This window comes from Puntigrus tetrazona, chromosome 13 (genome assembly GCF_018831695.1).
Source record: "Puntigrus tetrazona isolate hp1 chromosome 13, ASM1883169v1, whole genome shotgun sequence".
Taxonomy (NCBI): Eukaryota; Metazoa; Chordata; class Actinopteri; order Cypriniformes; family Cyprinidae; genus Puntigrus; species Puntigrus tetrazona.
Genome location: NC_056711.1, coordinates 12,307,914 through 12,327,646, shown reverse-complemented (window position 1 = coordinate 12,327,646; position 19,733 = coordinate 12,307,914). Strand labels below are relative to the sequence as shown.

Below are 19,733 nucleotides of genomic sequence, written 5' to 3'. Positions count from 1 at the left end.
CTATGTTATTAAAAACACAGTATGCCTCTGAGCACATTTCCCACTCTCTCTTTTTAACATGCCCAAATACACTTTGACACAGACACACACCCATTAAATAACCTAAATAATCAGATCTCTTTACAAATTCTTTAAGAAAAGTTTACTGTTTACAGTACATATTGCAATTATTAGATGTTTAAAGACATTCAAGTAAACCTTGCTTTTAATACATGCTTCTTTTGCAGCATTACGTGTGTAGATTGACAGCACCAAGTACAGGCTTCAGATGGACTTTGAGTCCTTTTTCTTCAAACCAATACAATCGCAGGGAATTGCATTTTAAAGTGAACATTCTGGTGTCAGTTATGAGTCCTTAGGTTCTTAATGCCATCAAAACTTTTCTGCGGTACATTCAAATGAACAAAGGATAAACAAAAAAAATGTTTCACTTACGATCCTGAATTATTCTGTTCTAATTTTTCATTCCTGTAGCTAAAACTAGATAATGTCGCTATTAACGCTAAGATTATGGGTCTGAGGGAATGCAGGAACTGATCAAATGTATACCTTGAATGCAATGTAAGTTGCTTTGGATAAAAGCATCTGCCAAATGTGTAAATGCAAATGAATTTGAACTACAACAATTACTGTTACAAGCACACCAAAAGTCCTCTACTGAGTATAAGTGCATCTAATGGAACAAATGAAGGCACTTTTGCTTCTGTATCAAAGAGCCAAAGAAACTAAATATCTAATCAAAACCAAACAAAAACGTTAAGTAGAGCATTATGTATTATAAAAACTATATGAAGGAAATCTTATATCTGAGCTAATTTATGGAAAATCATTCATAGTTAGAATTTTATGTTATCTGAATTGATTAAAGCTGGTTGCACATGAGGTAACGCAGCTCCTTTTAGATTTTCTCCTTCAAATGTGTCCAAACAATGCGAAACCATTGAACCTAAATAGCCTAATTTGCCACTACAAATAAAAATCACTGGAGAAACTTTACAAAATGGCCAATTAGCCTACCAAAACAAACACAGACCCAACTGAAATGAGTTCTAAATGTTTTAAATGAATTTCTGGAACTTTAAGACAATTGTGTACAGTACGCTCAGGATTCTAAAAAACCTCAGCTAAGTCGCTTCTATGAAAAGTCTATGCCATCGCGGACAATTCTTCACTTGCTCAAGCCACTTTGGTGAGCTGTAGATCTCCGTGGACTCTGAGAGCAGTGAGAGATGCGAGCTGAGTCAGTCTGTGAGTGAAACCACACAACGGCTGCCCATCCACCAGAATACGGAACTGCTGGTGCTCGCACACAATCTCCATCTGAGAGAGACAGAAGATAGAAACAGCATTACTGTGACAGAAAGCTGGGGCATTAACAAAGAATTTGGCTTCATTAGTTGTGATCGCAGCCTCCAAAACACACCTTAAAGGCTTCTCCTGGAGCAAAGGGGAAGAAAGACAGGGCAGTTTCTGAAGCTCCCCACTTTCCTGATAGACGAGCGTTACGAAGCACAGCCTTTTCTGAAAAGTTCACTTTCAATTCCAGTCCCACATCACCCTCGATTTCCTCATCCCCTTCTCCTTTAGACTGGCATGCCACTACCACTACCATACTGAAGAGGCAGACAGAAAAAGATTTTTAACATCAGTTTAAAAACAAGCATTATTTTAACAGACTGTGTCAATTCTGGAATCTGAGATGCTACAGATCAAATCACATTATAAACCAGAGGTTTGGGTAACCCTTAGTTGCCAAATATGGCCAGAATTTTCCAATCTCTCCCCCTCCTCAGATCAGCCTGGCTAATCCTTCATGGGAATTGACCTTTTCCCACACTGGCAAAACCGAAGTAGACAACAACAGCTGGAAATCCAAATGTAATGTACTGTAAAATATGTTACTCATTTTAATTGAAAACAAATGTTAAAATGTTACAGTAAAATCCATAAACATAACTTTAAGTTACCAGACAATACAATTTGACAGTATGTATTAGAAGTAAAAAGAATGCATTTCCTTCATTTGTGTGGGAATTTTGTATTCCCTGTCAGTTTGCTTACATTTTTTTAAAGTTATTTACTTCTCTTTTTTGTTGTACACTGTAAGTAGTGTTAGATTTGTTGGTATACATTCACGTATATTTTTGAGCGGTCTAAAATAATTAAATTCTTTACATTTTTATGTTAGCAAATTTTTTTCATGCATGTAAATACATTGCATAGTACACACAAAATTACTGGGACACCCACATCTAATAAACAAGTGTAGTTACTTAGATATTTTACAAATATAGTACACATCTTAACATTAAAACATATAATGACATTCTTGGGAATTGTGTGCTTCAAATTTTTTAGCAAGTTTGGACAGGACCCTTTTCTATTCTAATATGATGCCTATGTGCATAAAAGTTTTTTTTATTATGTCATTGCGGAAGAACTTGACAAAGTCCTAATCCCAGCTGAACACCTCTGTTGTGAATTTAAATGCAGATTATGAGTCAAAAATGATTCAACAAACACCAAGGACTTCTATATATGGGTAGTAATTTTAGACACATCCAAACGGTTGCAACAGAGATGGAAATACTATTTTAAATACATTATGTTTCCATCTTTGTTGTAACAGTTTTGGAATTGCCTTTTTCTGATCTAAAGAAGGGGGTCTCTATATAGTGCATGTTTAAGCTAATAATAAGATACATTTGCATAAAATACATTTATATATACATATATACATATATGCACGTACTTGATTTCGCAGTTAAATGGGTAAATGTTTTCCCACATGAATTTAAAATGAGTTCTATGTCTAGTGTTCTCTGTTGGCACCCATGTTTTCTTTTGCTCCTGTCTGAACTGGAGACGTTAAAACGATTTAATGCACGATACAACTGGCTCATTGTGTTACCGCAGTGAAGGCGCGTCTCATCCTCAATGAACCGAGTCATTCAGGATGTGACAGAGGACAAATGCACGCAAATGCTCGTGAAGGCACAGACAGGTGTGTCTGATACGAACCTTTTGGGCTGCTTGTGAACAATACCCATCACTACCAGCCTCATGGTCGGCCGTAGACCCCCTTTGATCTCCCCAACATAGTGCTCCTCCTGCAGGAATAGTGCTTTACTGTCATTCATATGTTCAATGTTATAGTCAGGCAAAATACGAATGATTATTTCTCATTTGCACTGATTTAAAATCCTCACTATATCTTAAATCCATTGCTGCGAGACATCCTTTTCACAGTTTACATTTTATTCTAATATGCAAATAATATTTTAATATGCAAATTACAAATTACGTATTATTTATAGACGTAGCAGTCTCAAATATAGGCTGTGTGACATATTTATCGGTCAAATTTATGAGTCCGGTGAGTACGTCACTGTGCCAGCATAATCAATCAATCTCAGTGGCGGATATAAAATCATCGTCGTTATACTTACGTTTCGGATGTTCCCCTTATCCGTCATTCTTTAGACTGTCGCGAAAGGCTTTAATTTAGTCCTGCAGGTGTTGCGTTTCAAGCGCGAGGACAATAGCTGTCACGTACGGAATTGATCATCGCAGTGCGCGAGACCGGCGTCGAGTCCTCGAACCCCGCCTAGCGGCAACGCGTTGCCATAGTAACCATCACGGGCAGGGAATGATGATGACAAAAATACAGTAGTGACTGCAATAGAGCGCATATCAAAATGAATGAATGAATCTCTGCTCGTTATTATGACATATGCCAAGCCTCTTGATCCCATAAATACACTAGCCTGCAAATTATGCAAAACCAGGTAAATTCACTTTGAATTCGTTCTTTGCACTATTACTGTGCTTAGTCTTTACTTAAAAGGCGCAAGTTATACCGAGATAAAACATAATTCACTTGGAAATGAGCTCATATAACGGTGGAATCACAAACATGAACAACACACACGAGAGACATAATCAGCTCCCAAGTCCCAACAGGTGTATTGTTTCTCATCTAACCAGTCCGGCACTGTGTTTCAGCAATATGTTTTTACCACCCAGAGAGGGTTTCCAAGGCTTTATAAGCTTCAAAATACTGATCAGGTTTCCTAGTCTCACGTTTTTTGTTTTGTTTGTTTTTTTATGTTAAAATTAAAAACTATTCAGTGTTGCGTAATACGAACAATAGTGGCATCGACCTAAAGGTTATTAGAGTCCAGCAACAGAAACAAGAAAATATCTAAGACCTTAAGTAAATATTTAATACTTAAGACCTTCAAGACGATATTTAGTGACAGTTAAGACATTTTTAAAATTAAATGGAATAATAGAATCTGTATGAGTCATGCGCACTCAACATCTGTGTAAAGCCAACAAAATAATTTTCACAATAAATTAAAAAAAAGATTTGTGGATTTATTGTGTACTCAGGTGACACCAAATTATCCACCAACAACTTAACTGCATATATAATACTGCGGGAGAACAGGTTTATTTGGACCTCAGGGAGACAAATATTGCACGAAAAACTTCCAAATCTCAGCAAGGGTTCGCTTACAGTCGAGCAGAGAGAAGCGTTTTATGCGTTTATTAATTATTATCATATTAATTTCTTTTGAACATAATGTGTAATTATTTAATTTAGCAATCCAAATAATTATTACCTAAATTTTAATTGAAATCGGCTGAAAAAAGGAACGTCAATAAAACGCTTTTGTTAAACTCTTTATCACAAATGACTGTGGTTGGCTCGTCTATCCAGCGCTGAGAAAAGTAACAGGTAGCACTTGACTACATCAGCACTCGCGACACCCGAATAATGACTGGCAATTTAATTGTCACAAAAATGAGAATTATTATTTAGTATGAATCCTAGCCCATTGTGATTCACAGTTTCATTACATTTGCCATTCGTACCCCTCTTTCATGTCTATTGTTTTGACCCTTGAACTGACAGCTCCTGAATCAGCTGATTGAGTCACATGACTCGACTCTCTCATGGCCACATACAGCTGATGGCAAGCGTATTTGAACGCGTTGTTCTCTAGTCTGAGATATAAAGAACAAACTCAAATCGTGAGTGCTAATTTAATCATTTATTCATTCTTGTACGTAAGCGTAAAACGATGTACTGACGTTTGGCAATAAGCGTAGTCAATTTGCTCTCTTTCAAACTATTTTAAATGGGCAGTGTCTGTTGTTTTGCTGTCATCATTTCACTTTTAAGAGCTGTTAAACCAAAGTTTAAATCACACTAATCGCAATGTAAATACGTTATGGGAGTCGTTGACAGGCTTAAATACAAGAAATGCTGATATGAATTCTGTAACTTTTTCTGTAAATAATTTTTTTTAATTGTTTTTAACCTTATTAACCGGTTCCTGATCATCTCACTTAAAATCAGTAAAAAATTTAGTTGGCTTTGGATTTAGTATTACTATGTCTTATACTTGTTATTTCATTTAAAGTGGGACTTCACAACAATGTGTGCATAGATTTGAACTAACTTACGAGATGGTTACAAAACCGCTCACGATCTTTTCTTTCAATTTCCACCCCTTATCTAATTTAGATATGGCATACTTCATAGCACATCTGAGGCCAGTAATCTTTCCGTGGACCTCAAAATACTGTTGAATCGAAAGCGGAGTGTCTGTCATGCATCCGTTTGGCCGCGAAGAAGAGACCTCCAGACGCGAGCTCTTCGGATTCTTCACGCGGTGTTTGGCGCGCGGTGAGTGGGAGGTCGCTGCTGCCTGCGTGGGTCAGCTCAGCCATGCGAGCGGAGATGATCCCCACGGCCCGCACAACATCATTAAAGCCATCGTTACCAACCCATACCGGCTCAGGTGAGTGACCCTTGGCAAGAATGAACTACAAGAATGCGCATTGAAGACATAAACGAACCAATGCCGAAACCAATAATGTGTAAGTTAAGATATTTTAGGAAACGTGTCTTTCTTTTGTTCACCCCTAGGTGGGAAACAGTGGGAAGCCCTCACAGACTGGCCTGGTATTGGCTTCAAGTTGTGGAAAAACAGACTAAAATAAAGGTGTGCATTTAGTGCTGGATATAATTTTTAATTCACTCTTTGAGTAGGAAGCCTTCGTCATCCTTTGCTTGATGCAGATTATGGTTAACTTTTCTGTAGGTGAGCGGGCCTGTCAAGAGGGAGCTGGAGTTCATGTTGCTTCTAGAAGAACTTGGAGACGTGTCATTGTCTGTGCTTAAGGTATGATAAACTACTGTATTTTGAGTCCAAGTGTGTAGCGTATAAAGTAAGATAGTGCTGACAGTGTTGAAACAACTATATGACTTTTTATTGACAAACCTCAGATCATTTCCTTTGCTTTGTACTCTGATAATGTTCTACTGTATCAGCTGCTGTTGTGCATGATTGGCATACATATATATATATATATATATATATATATATATATATATATATATATATATATATATATATAGTACAAGCTACAGTATCCAACATTTAATTTTTGTACTTCTGTTAAATAATTTATAATAGAATTTTTTTTTTTTTATTTATTTACTCCAAATATCTTTAATTTGTGAAAAAAATCTAGCCTCTACTGCAGTCTAGAACACAGGCTGTTGATGTCAGAAGACCGACATAACAAATTGTCTATGTAAACACCCGGATATTTGTGCGATGAAACCTGTTCAATAAACTTTCCATTAATTATTAAAGGAGTATGATCCCTCACAGATCTAGGGTCAACAGTTCAACAGTCAGTTGATCAGTTCAACAGTCTTTATTTAATATAAAATCAAAGAATTATCATCACACCAACATACTAATCTTTTAACTTCCAAGAAATGCGAAGGAGTAATATTCTTGTGCAGTAAGCTCAATATTACTGCATCATCCAAAAATGTTATAAAAAAAATAAATACATTTTTGAATTGAACCAAATTTATTGTTCTATAACATTAACAGAATAGTTGAGCTAACATAGCCCTGTGGTGCTCCCATGTCAGTAATAGTTATTGACCCTAACTTGTTGTGTGTACGATTTGTTAAAAATGAATAAAAGCATTTGATACAAAAGGGGTTTACTTTCAGTTCAATCAGCTTCTCAAGTCAAATCTTTTTAAGTGTTTGAGAAAAACAAGGTCTATTGTCATGTGTTACATGAAGTGCAACTTGCACAGAAGTTAATCTATAACCAAGCAGTTTTCAGTGTGGTCAGTGTCTGTTCAACAAATATTTGTGAAATCTTGCATGGAATCCTATAGAAATAATTTTGCCTTTGAAAAAAAAGTAAATGTAAGCTTGTATGCTTTTTGGAAACTTCTGTTACTTTACCGAGATGTATACAATCTCTTTGATGGCCTAAAAGATTTATACATGGTCGCTAAAAGTAATTTTTTTAATTTTTTATAATATATAAACTTTAAATTCCTTTTTTTTTCAAAACATTAATGTGCTGCCTTTTCATCTCTTCTCTGTAAACAATCACAGCAATTAACAAATGATAGCAATCCAACGATCCAATCAGTTCTACAAAATCTAGGCTCACCTTTTTTCTTTATATTTTATATTTCACTCAGCTATACATCACAGTATGGAAGAAACAATGATCACAATTTGTGTTTTATGCCATCTTTATGTTGCTTTGTATCTTCCATAGGAGCTGCATGAAGCCTTCCTGTACTCTGAGGAAGTAAAGGGAAAGATTCCAGTTGAACCCACCCCTCCACTGAGTGCTGCTGTTGTCTCCTGCCTCCGTTCTCTTTTAACCTGCCAGCAGCCCCGGCTCTGCCACTCTCTCATCAGCTTCCTTCAGAACTCAGGCCACTCCAGAAACCACGCCTTACAGGACGTCTTCATCCAGCACCTCACTGAAAGAGTGAACGTACCTGTGGACGAGAGGAATGAGAAATGGGTGGAGGAGGTGTGTTCAGCGCTGGCTTTAGCACCATGGGGGCCAGAGAGGTCAAATGCTCACCTAGAGACCCTGTGGAAGGGTTTGTGGTCGGCTAGAGAAGGGCCCATGACAGAGGAGAGAATTCTGGGATGTCTGCTGAGGCCGCGGGGCCAGACTCTTTTGATGTCGTACAGCTCCACAGCACTCAGACTGCTCAAAGAGAAACTGCTGAGAGAGTCTCCACATACACAGGGTGAGTCAGTTAAATTGGCTGTGATGTGTTCTGTTTTAAGGAAGTGAAGGTGGTTGTTTCTGATGTGTTACAAGTCCTCTATTTTGACTTTTCACACTTCTGCTCATGTAGTCATAGTTCCTTCCCAAGCCATGTTCAGTTGTCACACCATTTTGTTTTTTGTTGCTTGTCAAAAACTCATCTTTATTTCCTTCTAGATGACTTGCCTGATCTGGAAAAGGTCATGCTTGGATTGTGCTGTCACGGTGACAAGCGTTTGGTGTGGAAAACCATTTACTTTGAGTGTTTAAGCACTGGAAAGCACTTTCTCGAGCAGGTTTTGGTAGGTGCACCCAGTCAGGCGAACACAGGCCTAGAAATAAGTGGATGTGTAAAATTTGTATTTCTCGTTAATTTGGCTTAAAGGTAGTCAAAGTTAATTAAGTTTCATTTATTTAAAAACAACAACTGTATAGATGAATGCCCAAATTTTTCCTTTAGTTTTATGATTGCAGCAATGCATCCTTGTTGTTCGCAGCTTACTGGTTTAGATCTCATAAAGCGGGAGGAGTTTGCCAAACTGGAAACACTATTGCAGTCTGAGTTTCAGCCTTTGTCTCGCCTTTTCTTGTTGTTGGGCTGGATGCATTGTCAAAGTCTGGATTCTGCCAAAACCCTTTTAAGAGTCCTACATTATCAACAGGTCAGTGGTCAAATATATGACTGTCAGTACAAAATCTCATCCCCCTCTTGCAGCTGTTCAAGAATGACCCACCAAGACAGATTTCTTTTTTGTAGTTTAGGTGCTTAGGGGTTGATTAAATGATAATAGTTTAAGTATAGTTGCACTGAAATGTTGGCCTATATCCAACTATACAATAAACACCAACAAAGCATTCATTGTATCAACCCAGTACTTAGTCAACATAACATTGTCAAAAAATCACAATTGATCGATAGTCTGGAAATGGCAAGGTTGATTTAGCTATTTTTGTGTTTGTAAATAATAGCCTTTAAAGAGTTTAAATTCCTAAAAAAATTTATATAATAAACCTAATGATTTGAGATGATCTTGTCTAATAGGGGCCACACATGTTCAGTACACTTAATGTTCAGTGTGAGCAGGCTAATTTTTGAAGTCAATATTTACTTCAAAAATCCCCCTCCAGCTAAGGTGTGATCGTGACTTGAGCATTTATACTTATGCAATACTCATAAGGTGTACGCCTTACTTAGTTATAGTAGATTACATTCTGAAGAAAAGTATATATGTTTGTGTGTGTATGTATATATATGTGTATATGTGTGTGTACATATATATATATATATATATATATATATATATATATATATATATATATATATATATATATATATATATATATATATATATATATATATATATATATATATATAATGTGTGTTTATGAGTGAATGTATATGAATGATTGAGTTTTCTTCTTTCTCTCTGTAGCCCCAGACAAATGATTCAGTATTGAGTGAGTTAGCTTGCACTCTGTCCTCTCAACTTGGTGTGCTGGAATGGTGTGACCAGAACAACCCGTGAGTTTAAAAACTGTTGTATGTTAGTTTGTTTTTTTCCAAGATTCTTTGATTTTTAATTTTGTAACAGTATAAATGTCACTTTTGATAAATTTAGTTCACCCTTCACAAACTAAAAAAAATCTTACTAATCCCAGATTTTTAAATAGTAACATATGTTTGTTTATTCACTGTTATGCATACGTGTTCAGAGGGATATCCCATGATTCCTTGCTGAGTCACTTACACATGCTGGACCATCACTCTGCCCTGTACGTGCTGCACTCCCTGACGCCCCTTGCCAAATACGAGGAGCACAGAGTTCTGGAACTGCTGCAAAGAACTGGTATGGGACACAGGGGGGTATATTTGAATTCGCACAGATCTGTCGAAACTATAAATCTTTATTCTATGTTTGTAGGAGATCCTTCATTAGTGGATTCACCCAGCAGCTCTGTCCAGCGGAACATCACTCTGTTTCGAGGCTTCTGTGCCATGAAGTATGCCCTCTATGCCATCTGTGTGAATGCGCACATGCACACCGGCTGCCTGGACTGTGAGCCACTGCATCAACTGCAGACAGAGGCGGGTCAGGGGGAGGAGCCAACCGAAGGTGACAGAGCTGCTGATCTTGATAATAAAACATCTAGTTTTCCCATTCCTATTTCATAGTTTGACGATTTTGTTAATCTAAAATGTGGAAAATAATGATTGAATAGGTGTATCCCAGTACTTTATTTGTTGTGTATAATTTATTTTTGATTTTTGTTATATTATTTATTTTTAACCTTTTTGTAATGCAGTAACAAAAAGGTTACTATGGCATTATGTTTTTTTTATGGTTTTGATAATTTGCTAAATGCCATAGTTGTGCCATGAATTTAGTAATTACCTTTTTGTATATCCCTGTAGAATGGTACCCCTCTTTACAACTTCTTGTAACTTCTCCTTTAAATATTTATGTCAAAGTTTAAATAAATGTGCTAACATATTTTACCTTTCATTTTACTCTTCCTAGGGTGCTCTGATCTATTCCAGCACTGTCTATCAGAATGTCAGCTGTACCTGGAAGCTGTTCCAGCATTATTCCGTTTGGAACTCTTGGAGAACATTTTCTCCCTCCTCTTCCTTTCTGACTCTGACTTTAGCCCACAATCAGATCAGATCAGCACTGGCACAGAAACCCAACCGGACACAAATGTAGAGAAAATGAAATTAAACAGTGCTGAAAAAGAAGTTGAAATGATGGAGGAATTGAAAGAAGAGATCCAAAGTAGAGATTCTGATCAGATGAACCCTGAGCTGGGCCACCTGACATCAGGGTGTCGGGGGTTTCTTGTTGATTTGAGTGTAATGGAAGGAATTCTGCGGCTGGTGAAGGAGGGCTTGGAGGGTGTGTGTGGAGTTGGGCAGGAGGATGGCAGGGCACTTGCGGCCGATACAGAGTTGGCAGAGAGTCTAGGATGTTCTGTTACAGCGGAAACATTCAGCTCCAGGTTACAGAGGTTGTCGAAATACACTGCAGAAGCACAGTGGAGATTGCAGATTGTTACTAGTAACCAAGGCAATGGGAATGGTGAGAAATGTGATGTAGTGTTGATTATTTATAAAGCAAGAGTGTAATACATATACTACTGTTCAAATGTTTATGGTACATTAAATTAATCAAAAGTGACAATAAAGGTATTTCTAATAGATATAAGGGTAGTTTACAGATGGTGTGAAAAAATCTTAAGCCGCCAATCAGTATAAAAAATGATTTCTAAAGGATCATGTGACACTGAATACAGCAGTAATGGCTATTGATAATTCAGCTTTTCCATTGCAGGAATAAATGATATTCTGAAAGATATTAAAATAGAAAATAGTTATTTTAAAGTGTAGTAATAAGGATAATAGTAATTAACAATTTTGATCAAATATACGCAGCATTACTGAGCACCAAAAAACTAAAATCATATTAACCCCAACTTTTTAAACCGTAAACACTGCATTAATGTATGTGTGTGTTTGTTTATAGATGGCTTGTACCTCCCATCTCCACTCCCCAGTCCAGCACTTCCTCTGAAACGCCAGGGCAGTGGCAGCAGCAACTCAGGTGTTCGGAGGAAGAGAAGAAACCATCGGCACCGCTCTGAACGTCACGCCTCATCTGAACGACAGAACGGGGAGGTCAGCACCAGCACCTCAGGTCAGTTCACGCACCTGTTAAAACTTCCTTTTCACATCCTGGCTAAACACTTACATTGATCAATGCTTGTGCTTGCAGATGGTGGAGTGTGTGCTGGGGCTGTTTGCCACGGTAGTGAAGTGTGTCCGTGTGGTGGACCCCACAGCTGGCTGGTTCCTGCAATGCTTTCCCCGCCTGAGTCTCTCCTCATCGCCTGCATACGCAAAGGCAACTACATAGAGGCCCAGCAGGTGAGATATGGTGTTATTTTTGTATGTTGAAATATTACTACTCCTTTCTACCATTTAAAGTTAGAGCATATTAGCAGGTCTAAAAGGAATCGTGTGTGTCTTTATTAGGTTATTGCGATGTATGGCTTGGAGAGCTCTGAGTGTGCAGGTGAACTGGTCTTTATGGACCGGTACCGGGAGGTCCTGGCTGAACTGGGTCAAGTGGAGCAGAAGATAGAGAGTCAGTCACTTCCTTCATCAACCTCATCTTCGGAGGGTCTGATCACATTGGGTGTTGCTCCAGCGGTTAGGGCCAGAATGGGCAGCAGCAGCAGATTAACACTTAAAAGCATTGGGAGCGCCGCAGCTGCAGGTATTGAACAAATACATTTTATCTAAAGAGGATTTGGATTGTTTTAATGAAGCACTAAACATAGCCCTGATTAAAATGAACCGTTTTGCTAAAAAAAAAAAAGATTTGATGATGCAGAGTTTAAAAGAAAAACATTGGACATTGCATATAGAAAAATATGGTATCTTTCTTTTTTTTTTTTTTTTTTTTTTTTAGCTTAGAATTTAACAAATAGTTCTGACCTGGCTCAGAGGAACATCAGAATTGTCTTTGTTGTAAAAGTGCTATAAAATTCACATCATATTTTATGAGAGAGTAAAACATGCCACAAAATTTGTAAGAAAGTATTGGATTTTATAATTGTGGTATAATTATTTAAGGCTAACCCATAACAGAAAAAAGTTGGTCACATTTTTGTGAATTTTTGATATCTACCTAATGTCTACAGCTGTCTTTCTTTTTTTTTTAGGTATGGCCTTTTATTCTATCTCTGATGTGGCTGAACGTTTACTCAGTACCTCAAGCCGGCCGATACCTTGTCTAGAGGACAATTACTGGCTCTCTCAGCGCTCTGTAGACTCCCCAGACCTTGTGCAACCTCTGCTGGAAGAGTTGAGCCCTGCAGCTATGGCAGCCTTTGACCTCTCCTGCTGTCAGTGCACACTGTGGAAAACTTCAAGGCAACTGCTTGAGACTGCTGAAAGAAGACTCAGCAGCTTTTTGGAAGCAAGAGGTGGGTCTGCATCAAGCAACTTTATTTAGGCACTCTTTATTAGTCTTGACCTATTTTGCCTATCACAGGTATGCGAGTAGATCCAAAGGTTCCTCACACCAGCGGTATTAGAGGCTTCCCCTCAGTTCTCCAACAAATCAGCAAGATCCTTAATAGAACCTCCACCAGCAAAGGAACAAGTAAGGCTATTTTTTTAAATGGCTGGGTGCTCACTTATATTTGTTTTATTGTTGTTTGTTTTATGTTTAATTTTACATAACCTCTTTATTTTAACATCTTTCTACTCTAGACTGTAATGGAGAGGAGAATGCTGTCTACAGCCCCTTTGGCTGTAGTGCCCAGGAAGTGTTGCTGTCTTGTCATTCAACATTAACAGAAGAGAGTATTGCCTCCCGTCTAAACCTGAATCAGCGCCTAGAGGTCACATTTCAAACCCTGACCTCTGCCACCAACACCTCAGGTATTAGCAAAGTGAATTTGGCATTATCTTTGTGCTGAAACTCTTTGGCTCTAAATATGGTGATAGTATATGGTAATAGTCTTTATATATACGCTATATGCAATAACTTGATGCAATAACATGTCATATTATATCAAATTCATTCCAAGCTTTTCCATCGCCTGACCTATTTGAAATCGAATTTATCTTATTCATTTTCACTTTTTTATTCTCCTGTAGTAGATGGTCTGATGGGAAGCTCTCTCCTGACAGCGCTGACTGAACAGGCTGGTCTTAAGCAGTCTGAACTCGATTCCCACCCTGTGCGAACTGCTATGAAACAGCTCCTACAATATTTAGACCAGCTCTGCCCGTTTGAGCCTGACAGTGCCCCTGGCAGGCCAGATTACATACGCAATTTCCTTGATTATGTCAATGTGTTGGCTTCAGTACTGGTGCGCAGTCTATGGTCAGAAGGTAAGACTACAGACATGCCATTTTAGTGCTAATTCTGTTGACTGAAATCTTTAAGGTATTAATAGTTCTAAGTCTGATATTTTTGATCTGACCTTAGATCAGTCCACAGAAGTGAAACTCGGAAATCCTCTATTACTGTTGCTTCAGTCACCGACCCAGCTTCTCTCGCTCCTACTGTTTGACAGACAGGTGTCACCTGACAGGTAAATAAGGATCGCTGCATTTTACAAATGTACAAATATTTACAAGTCATATGTATCTCTTTTGCAGGGTTCTTTCTCTCCTGCAGCAGGAGCGGTTGCGCTTGAGTGTGCAACAGGTTGTAGTTCAGCGCTGCTGTGAAGCTCTCCCTCTCTGGGATTCTAGGTCTGCAACCTTTTCTCAGGGGCAACCGAGGATTGCAGGGCTCAGCAGTGGGGTGTTCTGCCCAGCCAGCATTGCCTCAATTCTCCAGCAGTACGCTCAGGAGTGCGCCCCGTCCCTTGACCTCTCTGACCCTGCCACAACCTCTGAGCCCAGTTCTGAGTCTGAGGTCTCTGTAGAGGAAATTTCTGCTACATCCACCAATCTCTCCACCTCTCCACCTTCCCCATCTTCATGCCCCCCTTCTTCTTTTCTTCTCACTCCATCTGCACTCTCTTTCCTGAAGTCTCGTTCACCCCTCGTTGCCGCCCTGGCTTGCCTCAGTGCCAGTCGGGGTGGTGTGACCCGAGCAGCCTCCTCTGGCTGGTCAGGCTATTTCCGTGGATCTGGACGTAAAGAAGTGGTTTTGGATGGAGACCAGATCTCAAAGGAAGGGGAATTGCTGCTTAAAAACTTCCCTATCCTGAGAATGTACTTACGGACCATGGCTGAGCCAGTTTTAGGGGTCTCATTGGAAGAAGATGAGGGTCTTGGGGCAGCTCTCTGTGGGAAGCCTGTGGTGGGAATGTTGTTTTCTGGCTTGCAGAGTAATGTGGGACAAGCAATGGCTGCCGAGGCTTTTCAGCAAGCACTAAACATGGGTGATCTGAACAGAGCCCTAGAGCTCCTAGAGCTGTATGCACAACCCTGCAGTCAGGAGGGGGCACTCCGGGACAAACTACTGGCATGTACTGCACTTCAGGGTAAGATTTACCTGTTTCTAGTACAGATTTTACTCTTGCATTTACTGACAAATTTTACATATCTTGGAAGCGTTCAGTTTTAAGGAAAAAGACCCATTCTATTCTATTCTATTCTATTTTTGTACTTAGTTTAGTGATTAGTAACAGCCAAATATCTTTATTCTCTGTATGACTATTATCTTTGTTCACTTTCAAGTTAAGTTGCAATTAAATGGGAATGGCAACAGAGCTTTTCTTCTTTTTCCTGTTGTTTTCTACGTACTGCGATGTACATCCAAGTAAAATTATTAAAAACAAAAATGCACAAGGAGGAAACTCAGTTGTTTATTGGATATTAAGATGCAACTGTGGCAAGGAATGGAGACTAAAAGATTGAAGAACATATGTCACCAAAGGAAATGACTATTTCACAGGTCATCTGTTGTATTTAAAAATTTTAATTTATAGCTAATACTTGTTCGGACAGAGAATTAATTTTAATCAATTGATTTCATGTATTCATTTGCAGTATCTAAATATTTTTAAAAATCCTTGACAAAGTTTATTAATGTATGGGACAATTCCCCCCAAATTTATTGTAAATAATCAGTTCAGACAGTCCTTGACAAGACCATAAAAAAGGATGTTTGACAGATATCTTTGTGTATGTATCTTTGTTAAGAATGCAGCAGTGCGGAGCAGTTGTTTCGCGTAAGGGACTGGGAGCTGCGTGGACGTGTGGTTCTGCAGGGCTTGGACCGCTGGCCTTTACAACAGTGTTTAGAGCTGCTGGAATTCTGTCTCAGTGACCAAAGCACTCAGGATCCACTCCGAGAGCAGCTTCAGCAGAGAAAACATGAGCTGGACATGTACCAGCAGGTCAGTCTGACACAGCAATGCTCTACTCATTTACTGTATCAGTATTAGATTGGCAAAGGAATTTTCTATTTTGCTATATGCTTGTATTTTTACCCATGTATTACTGTGTTCCTATAATTTAAATAATATCTTTGTTGAGACTCTTTATTGTGCATAAACATGCCAGTAAGTATTCAAAACATCAGCTGTAGTACCATGTTATCTCCTGTCTGTTTTTATAAGCTCCACACAGAGGCTGAAATTACTGCTGTTTTTGGATTACAATCAGAGCTAGCATTTGTGCAAATATAAACTGTAATGTCCATATTGTAATGGCTGACTGTTGATATAATTTTGTCATTTAGATGCTGAGTTTGCAGCCACCATTGCCATGGGAGACGTGGCAGGAGTTGAGGGAGGAGTCTACAAAGAATCCTGAATCCGTATTCAGTCTAATGCTGGAGGCCAGGGTAAGTCTATGGAAAGATTTGAAAAACAATAACTGGATAGTACAACTGAATTTTGTGTAAAGCTACTGTAAATTTGCAGTATGAACATGGTCTCCTCTAATACATTAAATTAATTGGATGTATTGATGCTGCATTACTGTGACAGAAATGTCCAGTTGGCGCTGAATTCTTTTGTAGAATTGACCTGACTGCCAGCAATATGGGGACAATTAGCTCTTTTTAAAATTGTGTTTTTGCAGCTGTTCACATCAGACCAAAATGTTTTCTAGAGCATGAAACACAGAAAATTAGACATCACCAGAGTGAATATGAGTAGTCCAAAAGCAGCTATGTGTGAAATACAGAGGGAAAACAGACTATGGTAATATGTAATGCTGTCCTGTCAAATTTGCTGTTTCTAGCATATAAGACAGGGGAGGTCAGACACCACCAGTCAATTTGGGTAGCATTAAAGCCATTCTGTAATAAAATCGAGAGGGGTAATAGATTTCGTTAGTCCGCTATCTGTCTTGTCAGATTTGGTGACCCTGCTGTATATCTGCAGCTGTTCATGTCAGACCAAAATGTGTAGACAGGAGTTGAAACATCACCACAATGAATTTGGGGAATATTAAAGCCATTTTTAAATAAAAGAAACAGAGGTAACATATTTCTATAACCTCTAATTCTGCTGTATATTTGGCTAAAGTTAAGATTTTCTTAGAGGTTTACGCTTCATAAGAGGGAATTCAGGTAATAGCTATTCTGTTTGAAAGAAGAGAGAGAGGTCACGGATTTCTGAAACCTGTTATGGTACCTTGATTTGGCAACACTGCACTGTATCTGCAGTTGTTCACAGCAGAGGAAATTAGATATCATCAGAGTGAATTATGAAGCAAAAAGCATCTTATCAATTTTAATGAAAAAATCCTATATTATGAAGAATTATTATTATTATTATTATTATTATGTGTTTTCAGGAGTTTGAGTTGTGTACCCAGTGGGTGCATCTGTATTCAGTTTCTGATCAGTCTCGAATGCAGCTGCAGACTGAACACCTGCTATACCTCCTAGAACAGAATCACACAGAAGATGCTTTCCAGGTATGTGTGTGTATTTTTGTGTTTTGTTGCCTTGCTCAAGAATATCACCTCAGTCATGATATTGAAGGTGGAGAGCGCTGGTTTATCACTCTCTCCACCGTCAACACCTGCTGGACCTGAGATTAAACCATTAGGTCAAGACTGCCCCATATATGCCCTTTATAGATATTGACCAGCTTTGTAAGTCTTATTCCAAACTAATTGTGAATAGTGCTATAAGAAAAAAAACATTTGACTCTGTTTGTCTCTCTGTATGTAGCTCTTGGAGGCTCTCTCTGATTCAGTGGGTTTGGAGGTAAGTGAGCGAGCCCTGGATCGAAGACCTGGACTAGCTGCTTGCCACTTCCTTTCAGACTACCTCACCCTGCACTTCCAGAGTCAGATGACCCCAGCTCGAAGGCGTCACATCAATGCCCTTCACCTTGGCTCCAAGGTAACAGTGTTTGACCTAATCAAATAACAGACTGATTCAGCTGCAATGCTTGTGACAGAATAATAAACTGTGTTTACCTGTCACAGGTTCTGCTCACTTTGCCGGAAGCATCTCGTCAGGACTATTTTTCCTTGCTGTCTGATCCGCTTCTCATGCTAGAACAGCTGCTGATGAATCTTAAAGTTGACTGGGCTACTGTTGCCATAAGCACTCTACGGAGCCTTCTGCCAACTCAGGACGCCGGCATCACTAACCAACACATTGACGCTCTTCTGGCAGATTACGCCCGGAAGGCTCTTGATTTTCCTTATGCACCCAGAGAGTGGTCACGTTCTGGTGAGTTGGAACAGTAAAGAACAAATGTTTTTGTTATTAGAGGTTTAAGATCATTATATTGCAATTCTTCTTTTCACTAATCTATTTCTCTGTCATCTAGACTCTGTCATTAGTCTGCAGGATGCATTTCTGCAGTGTCCAGCCCTGGAGAGTGGCTCCTCTTCTCCAAGCCACACCCCTCCGCCATCAGCAGGTATAAGCCACGCCTCTATCACTGACTGTTTTTCTTAGCTGCACTCTAATTAGCATGCAACCCAGAGAGTAAAAAGACTTTATAGTTTATAAGTTTGCATGTGCTTTCTTCAGGCAGCACACCCATGCATACACCCTCTAGTGAGAGACGCCCCAGTGCAAAGAGGATCCGGCAGCTGGCCACACCTTTCACCCCTCCGGAGAAAACCCCTGACCGCAAGGACTGGATCCCAGACCACAAACAGCACATCTGTATGGTCTGCCAGAGGGAGAGATTCACCATGGTGAGAGAGGCAGAGTGTATTAGTAAAAGTGGGCTGTGAATAAGCTTATGTGATTGGATGTGCTCCTGCTGTGATTTCCTGCTCTTCTCTGTATTTGGCCACTCTTTAAGAATTTGAGTCTTAATGTAACTCTTCCCCTTTCTCAGTTCAACAGACGGCACCACTGCAGACGCTGTGGCAGGCTGGTGTGTCATTCCTGCTCCAGCAGGAAGATGGTTGTAGAGGGCTCTGAAGAGTCTGTCAGAGTTTGTGACCAGTGTTACAACTTCTTCCACGTGGAGTAAGACACATGCACAGACACTTTTTTTAATACTTCATAAGAATGCAAGTGGTCAAAGGGTTTTGTGTCATTAAACTTATTAATATAGTTGATTGTACAAGAGTACTATGATTCCCACATTAATGATTCTAAGTAACTTGTTTAAGTGAATCAGTGTACTTACGTTATGAGACTTGAATTAGTTTAGTTACTGTTCCAGCTGTTTGATAATGTTTTGATTTTTTTGAAGTAGGAAATGTGATTTGTAAGCAAATTAATTAGATTGCATTTGTCATATCTGAAGATATTTTTAATAAAGTTAAGCTAGTTGTTAACTCCAGTTTTGGAGTTTTGTTTTTAAATAATTAATTTTATAGTTCACAGAATATTTCCTGCCATAAAAATAGAAGCTGCAAAGGTGTTAAACACAAACAAACCAGCATTTGTCACATTTGAAAAGGCATTGTGAAGCCTGTGTAAGCAAGAATTGTTTTTAAATATTTATCTAATTGATATCATTATTTGAAAAAAGCTTTTGAAGCAATTTAAGCAAACTAAATTAAAAAATAAATAGAATATAAGAATAATTTCTGAAAGATCATGTTACACTAATGACTGCTGGAACATAATGACTGCCTAAAATTCAGCTTTGCCATCACAAAAAATAATTTAATTTAAAATTATATTAAAATAAACATTATTTTA

At 38.7% G+C, this 19,733-nt stretch overlaps 2 protein-coding genes across 8 annotated transcripts in view; one reads left to right on the top strand and one right to left on the bottom strand.

Annotated features, from left to right (window-relative positions):
• Positions 1-127: 127 nt before the first annotated feature.
• On the bottom strand, positions 128-3,603 carry si:ch211-10a23.2 (Galectin-related protein A-like). 2 transcript variants are annotated; one of them, XM_043254533.1, is made up of 4 exons: positions 3,450-3,603; positions 3,022-3,110; positions 1,424-1,613; positions 128-1,320 (listed from the first exon to the last, which is right to left on the bottom strand). In XM_043254533.1, exons 1-4 carry the CDS (start codon positions 3,474-3,476, stop codon positions 1,177-1,179), a joined length of 450 nt encoding a protein of 149 aa, XP_043110468.1. In that variant the 5' UTR covers positions 3,477-3,603; the 3' UTR covers positions 128-1,176. The 2 variants fall into 2 exon arrangements, with proteins under 2 accessions (XP_043110468.1, XP_043110467.1); XM_043254532.1 differs by lacking the exon at positions 3,450-3,603 and having other exon boundaries at positions 3,022-3,140.
• A 1,342-nt stretch (positions 3,604-4,945) lies between these two features.
• The window catches only part of zfyve26 (zinc finger, FYVE domain containing 26), a 24,473-nt gene continuing 9,685 nt past the window's right edge, over positions 4,946-19,733 (top strand). For 4 of the 6 annotated variants that reach the window (XM_043254985.1, XM_043254982.1, XM_043254984.1 and 1 more), the window contains exons 1-28: positions 4,946-5,040; positions 5,537-5,813; positions 5,942-6,017; positions 6,117-6,197; positions 7,618-8,107; positions 8,305-8,429; positions 8,625-8,789; positions 9,561-9,649; positions 9,841-9,974; positions 10,050-10,241; positions 10,647-11,204; positions 11,649-11,819; positions 11,898-12,049; positions 12,158-12,401; positions 12,850-13,113; positions 13,182-13,292; positions 13,403-13,573; positions 13,793-14,029; positions 14,127-14,232; positions 14,300-15,135; positions 15,797-15,993; positions 16,338-16,442; positions 17,402-17,524; positions 17,784-17,957; positions 18,044-18,293; positions 18,394-18,486; positions 18,600-18,769; positions 18,916-19,049. In XM_043254985.1, coding sequence (XP_043110920.1) covers positions 5,623-5,813; positions 5,942-6,017; positions 6,117-6,197; positions 7,618-8,107; positions 8,305-8,429; positions 8,625-8,789; positions 9,561-9,649; positions 9,841-9,974; positions 10,050-10,241; positions 10,647-11,204; positions 11,649-11,819; positions 11,898-12,049; positions 12,158-12,401; positions 12,850-13,113; positions 13,182-13,292; positions 13,403-13,573; positions 13,793-14,029; positions 14,127-14,232; positions 14,300-15,135; positions 15,797-15,993; positions 16,338-16,442; positions 17,402-17,524; positions 17,784-17,957; positions 18,044-18,293; positions 18,394-18,486; positions 18,600-18,769; positions 18,916-19,049 — 5,639 coding nt within the window. In that variant the 5' untranslated portion in view covers positions 4,946-5,040; positions 5,537-5,622. The remainder of the gene's footprint in view (positions 5,041-5,536; positions 5,814-5,941; positions 6,018-6,116; positions 6,198-7,617; positions 8,108-8,304; positions 8,430-8,624; positions 8,790-9,560; positions 9,650-9,840; positions 9,975-10,049; positions 10,242-10,646; positions 11,205-11,648; positions 11,820-11,897; positions 12,050-12,157; positions 12,402-12,849; positions 13,114-13,181; positions 13,293-13,402; positions 13,574-13,792; positions 14,030-14,126; positions 14,233-14,299; positions 15,136-15,796; positions 15,994-16,337; positions 16,443-17,401; positions 17,525-17,783; positions 17,958-18,043; positions 18,294-18,393; positions 18,487-18,599; positions 18,770-18,915; positions 19,050-19,733) is intronic. The other 2 variants (XM_043254986.1, XM_043254983.1) reach the window with 1 other exon arrangement.

Coding starts and splice junctions, on each gene's coding strand:
- si:ch211-10a23.2 (XM_043254532.1), bottom strand. CDS start 3,140: ATGAATGACAGTAAAGCACTATTCCTGCAGGAGGAGCACTATGTTGGG. Junction 1,614..3,021: donor GTTCACAAGCAGCCCAAAAG/GTTCGTATCAGA, acceptor CTGCCTCTTCAG/TATGGTAGTGGTAGTGGCAT. Junction 1,321..1,423: donor CTCCAGGAGAAGCCTTTAAG/GTGTGTTTTGGA, acceptor TGTCTCTCTCAG/ATGGAGATTGTGTGCGAGCA.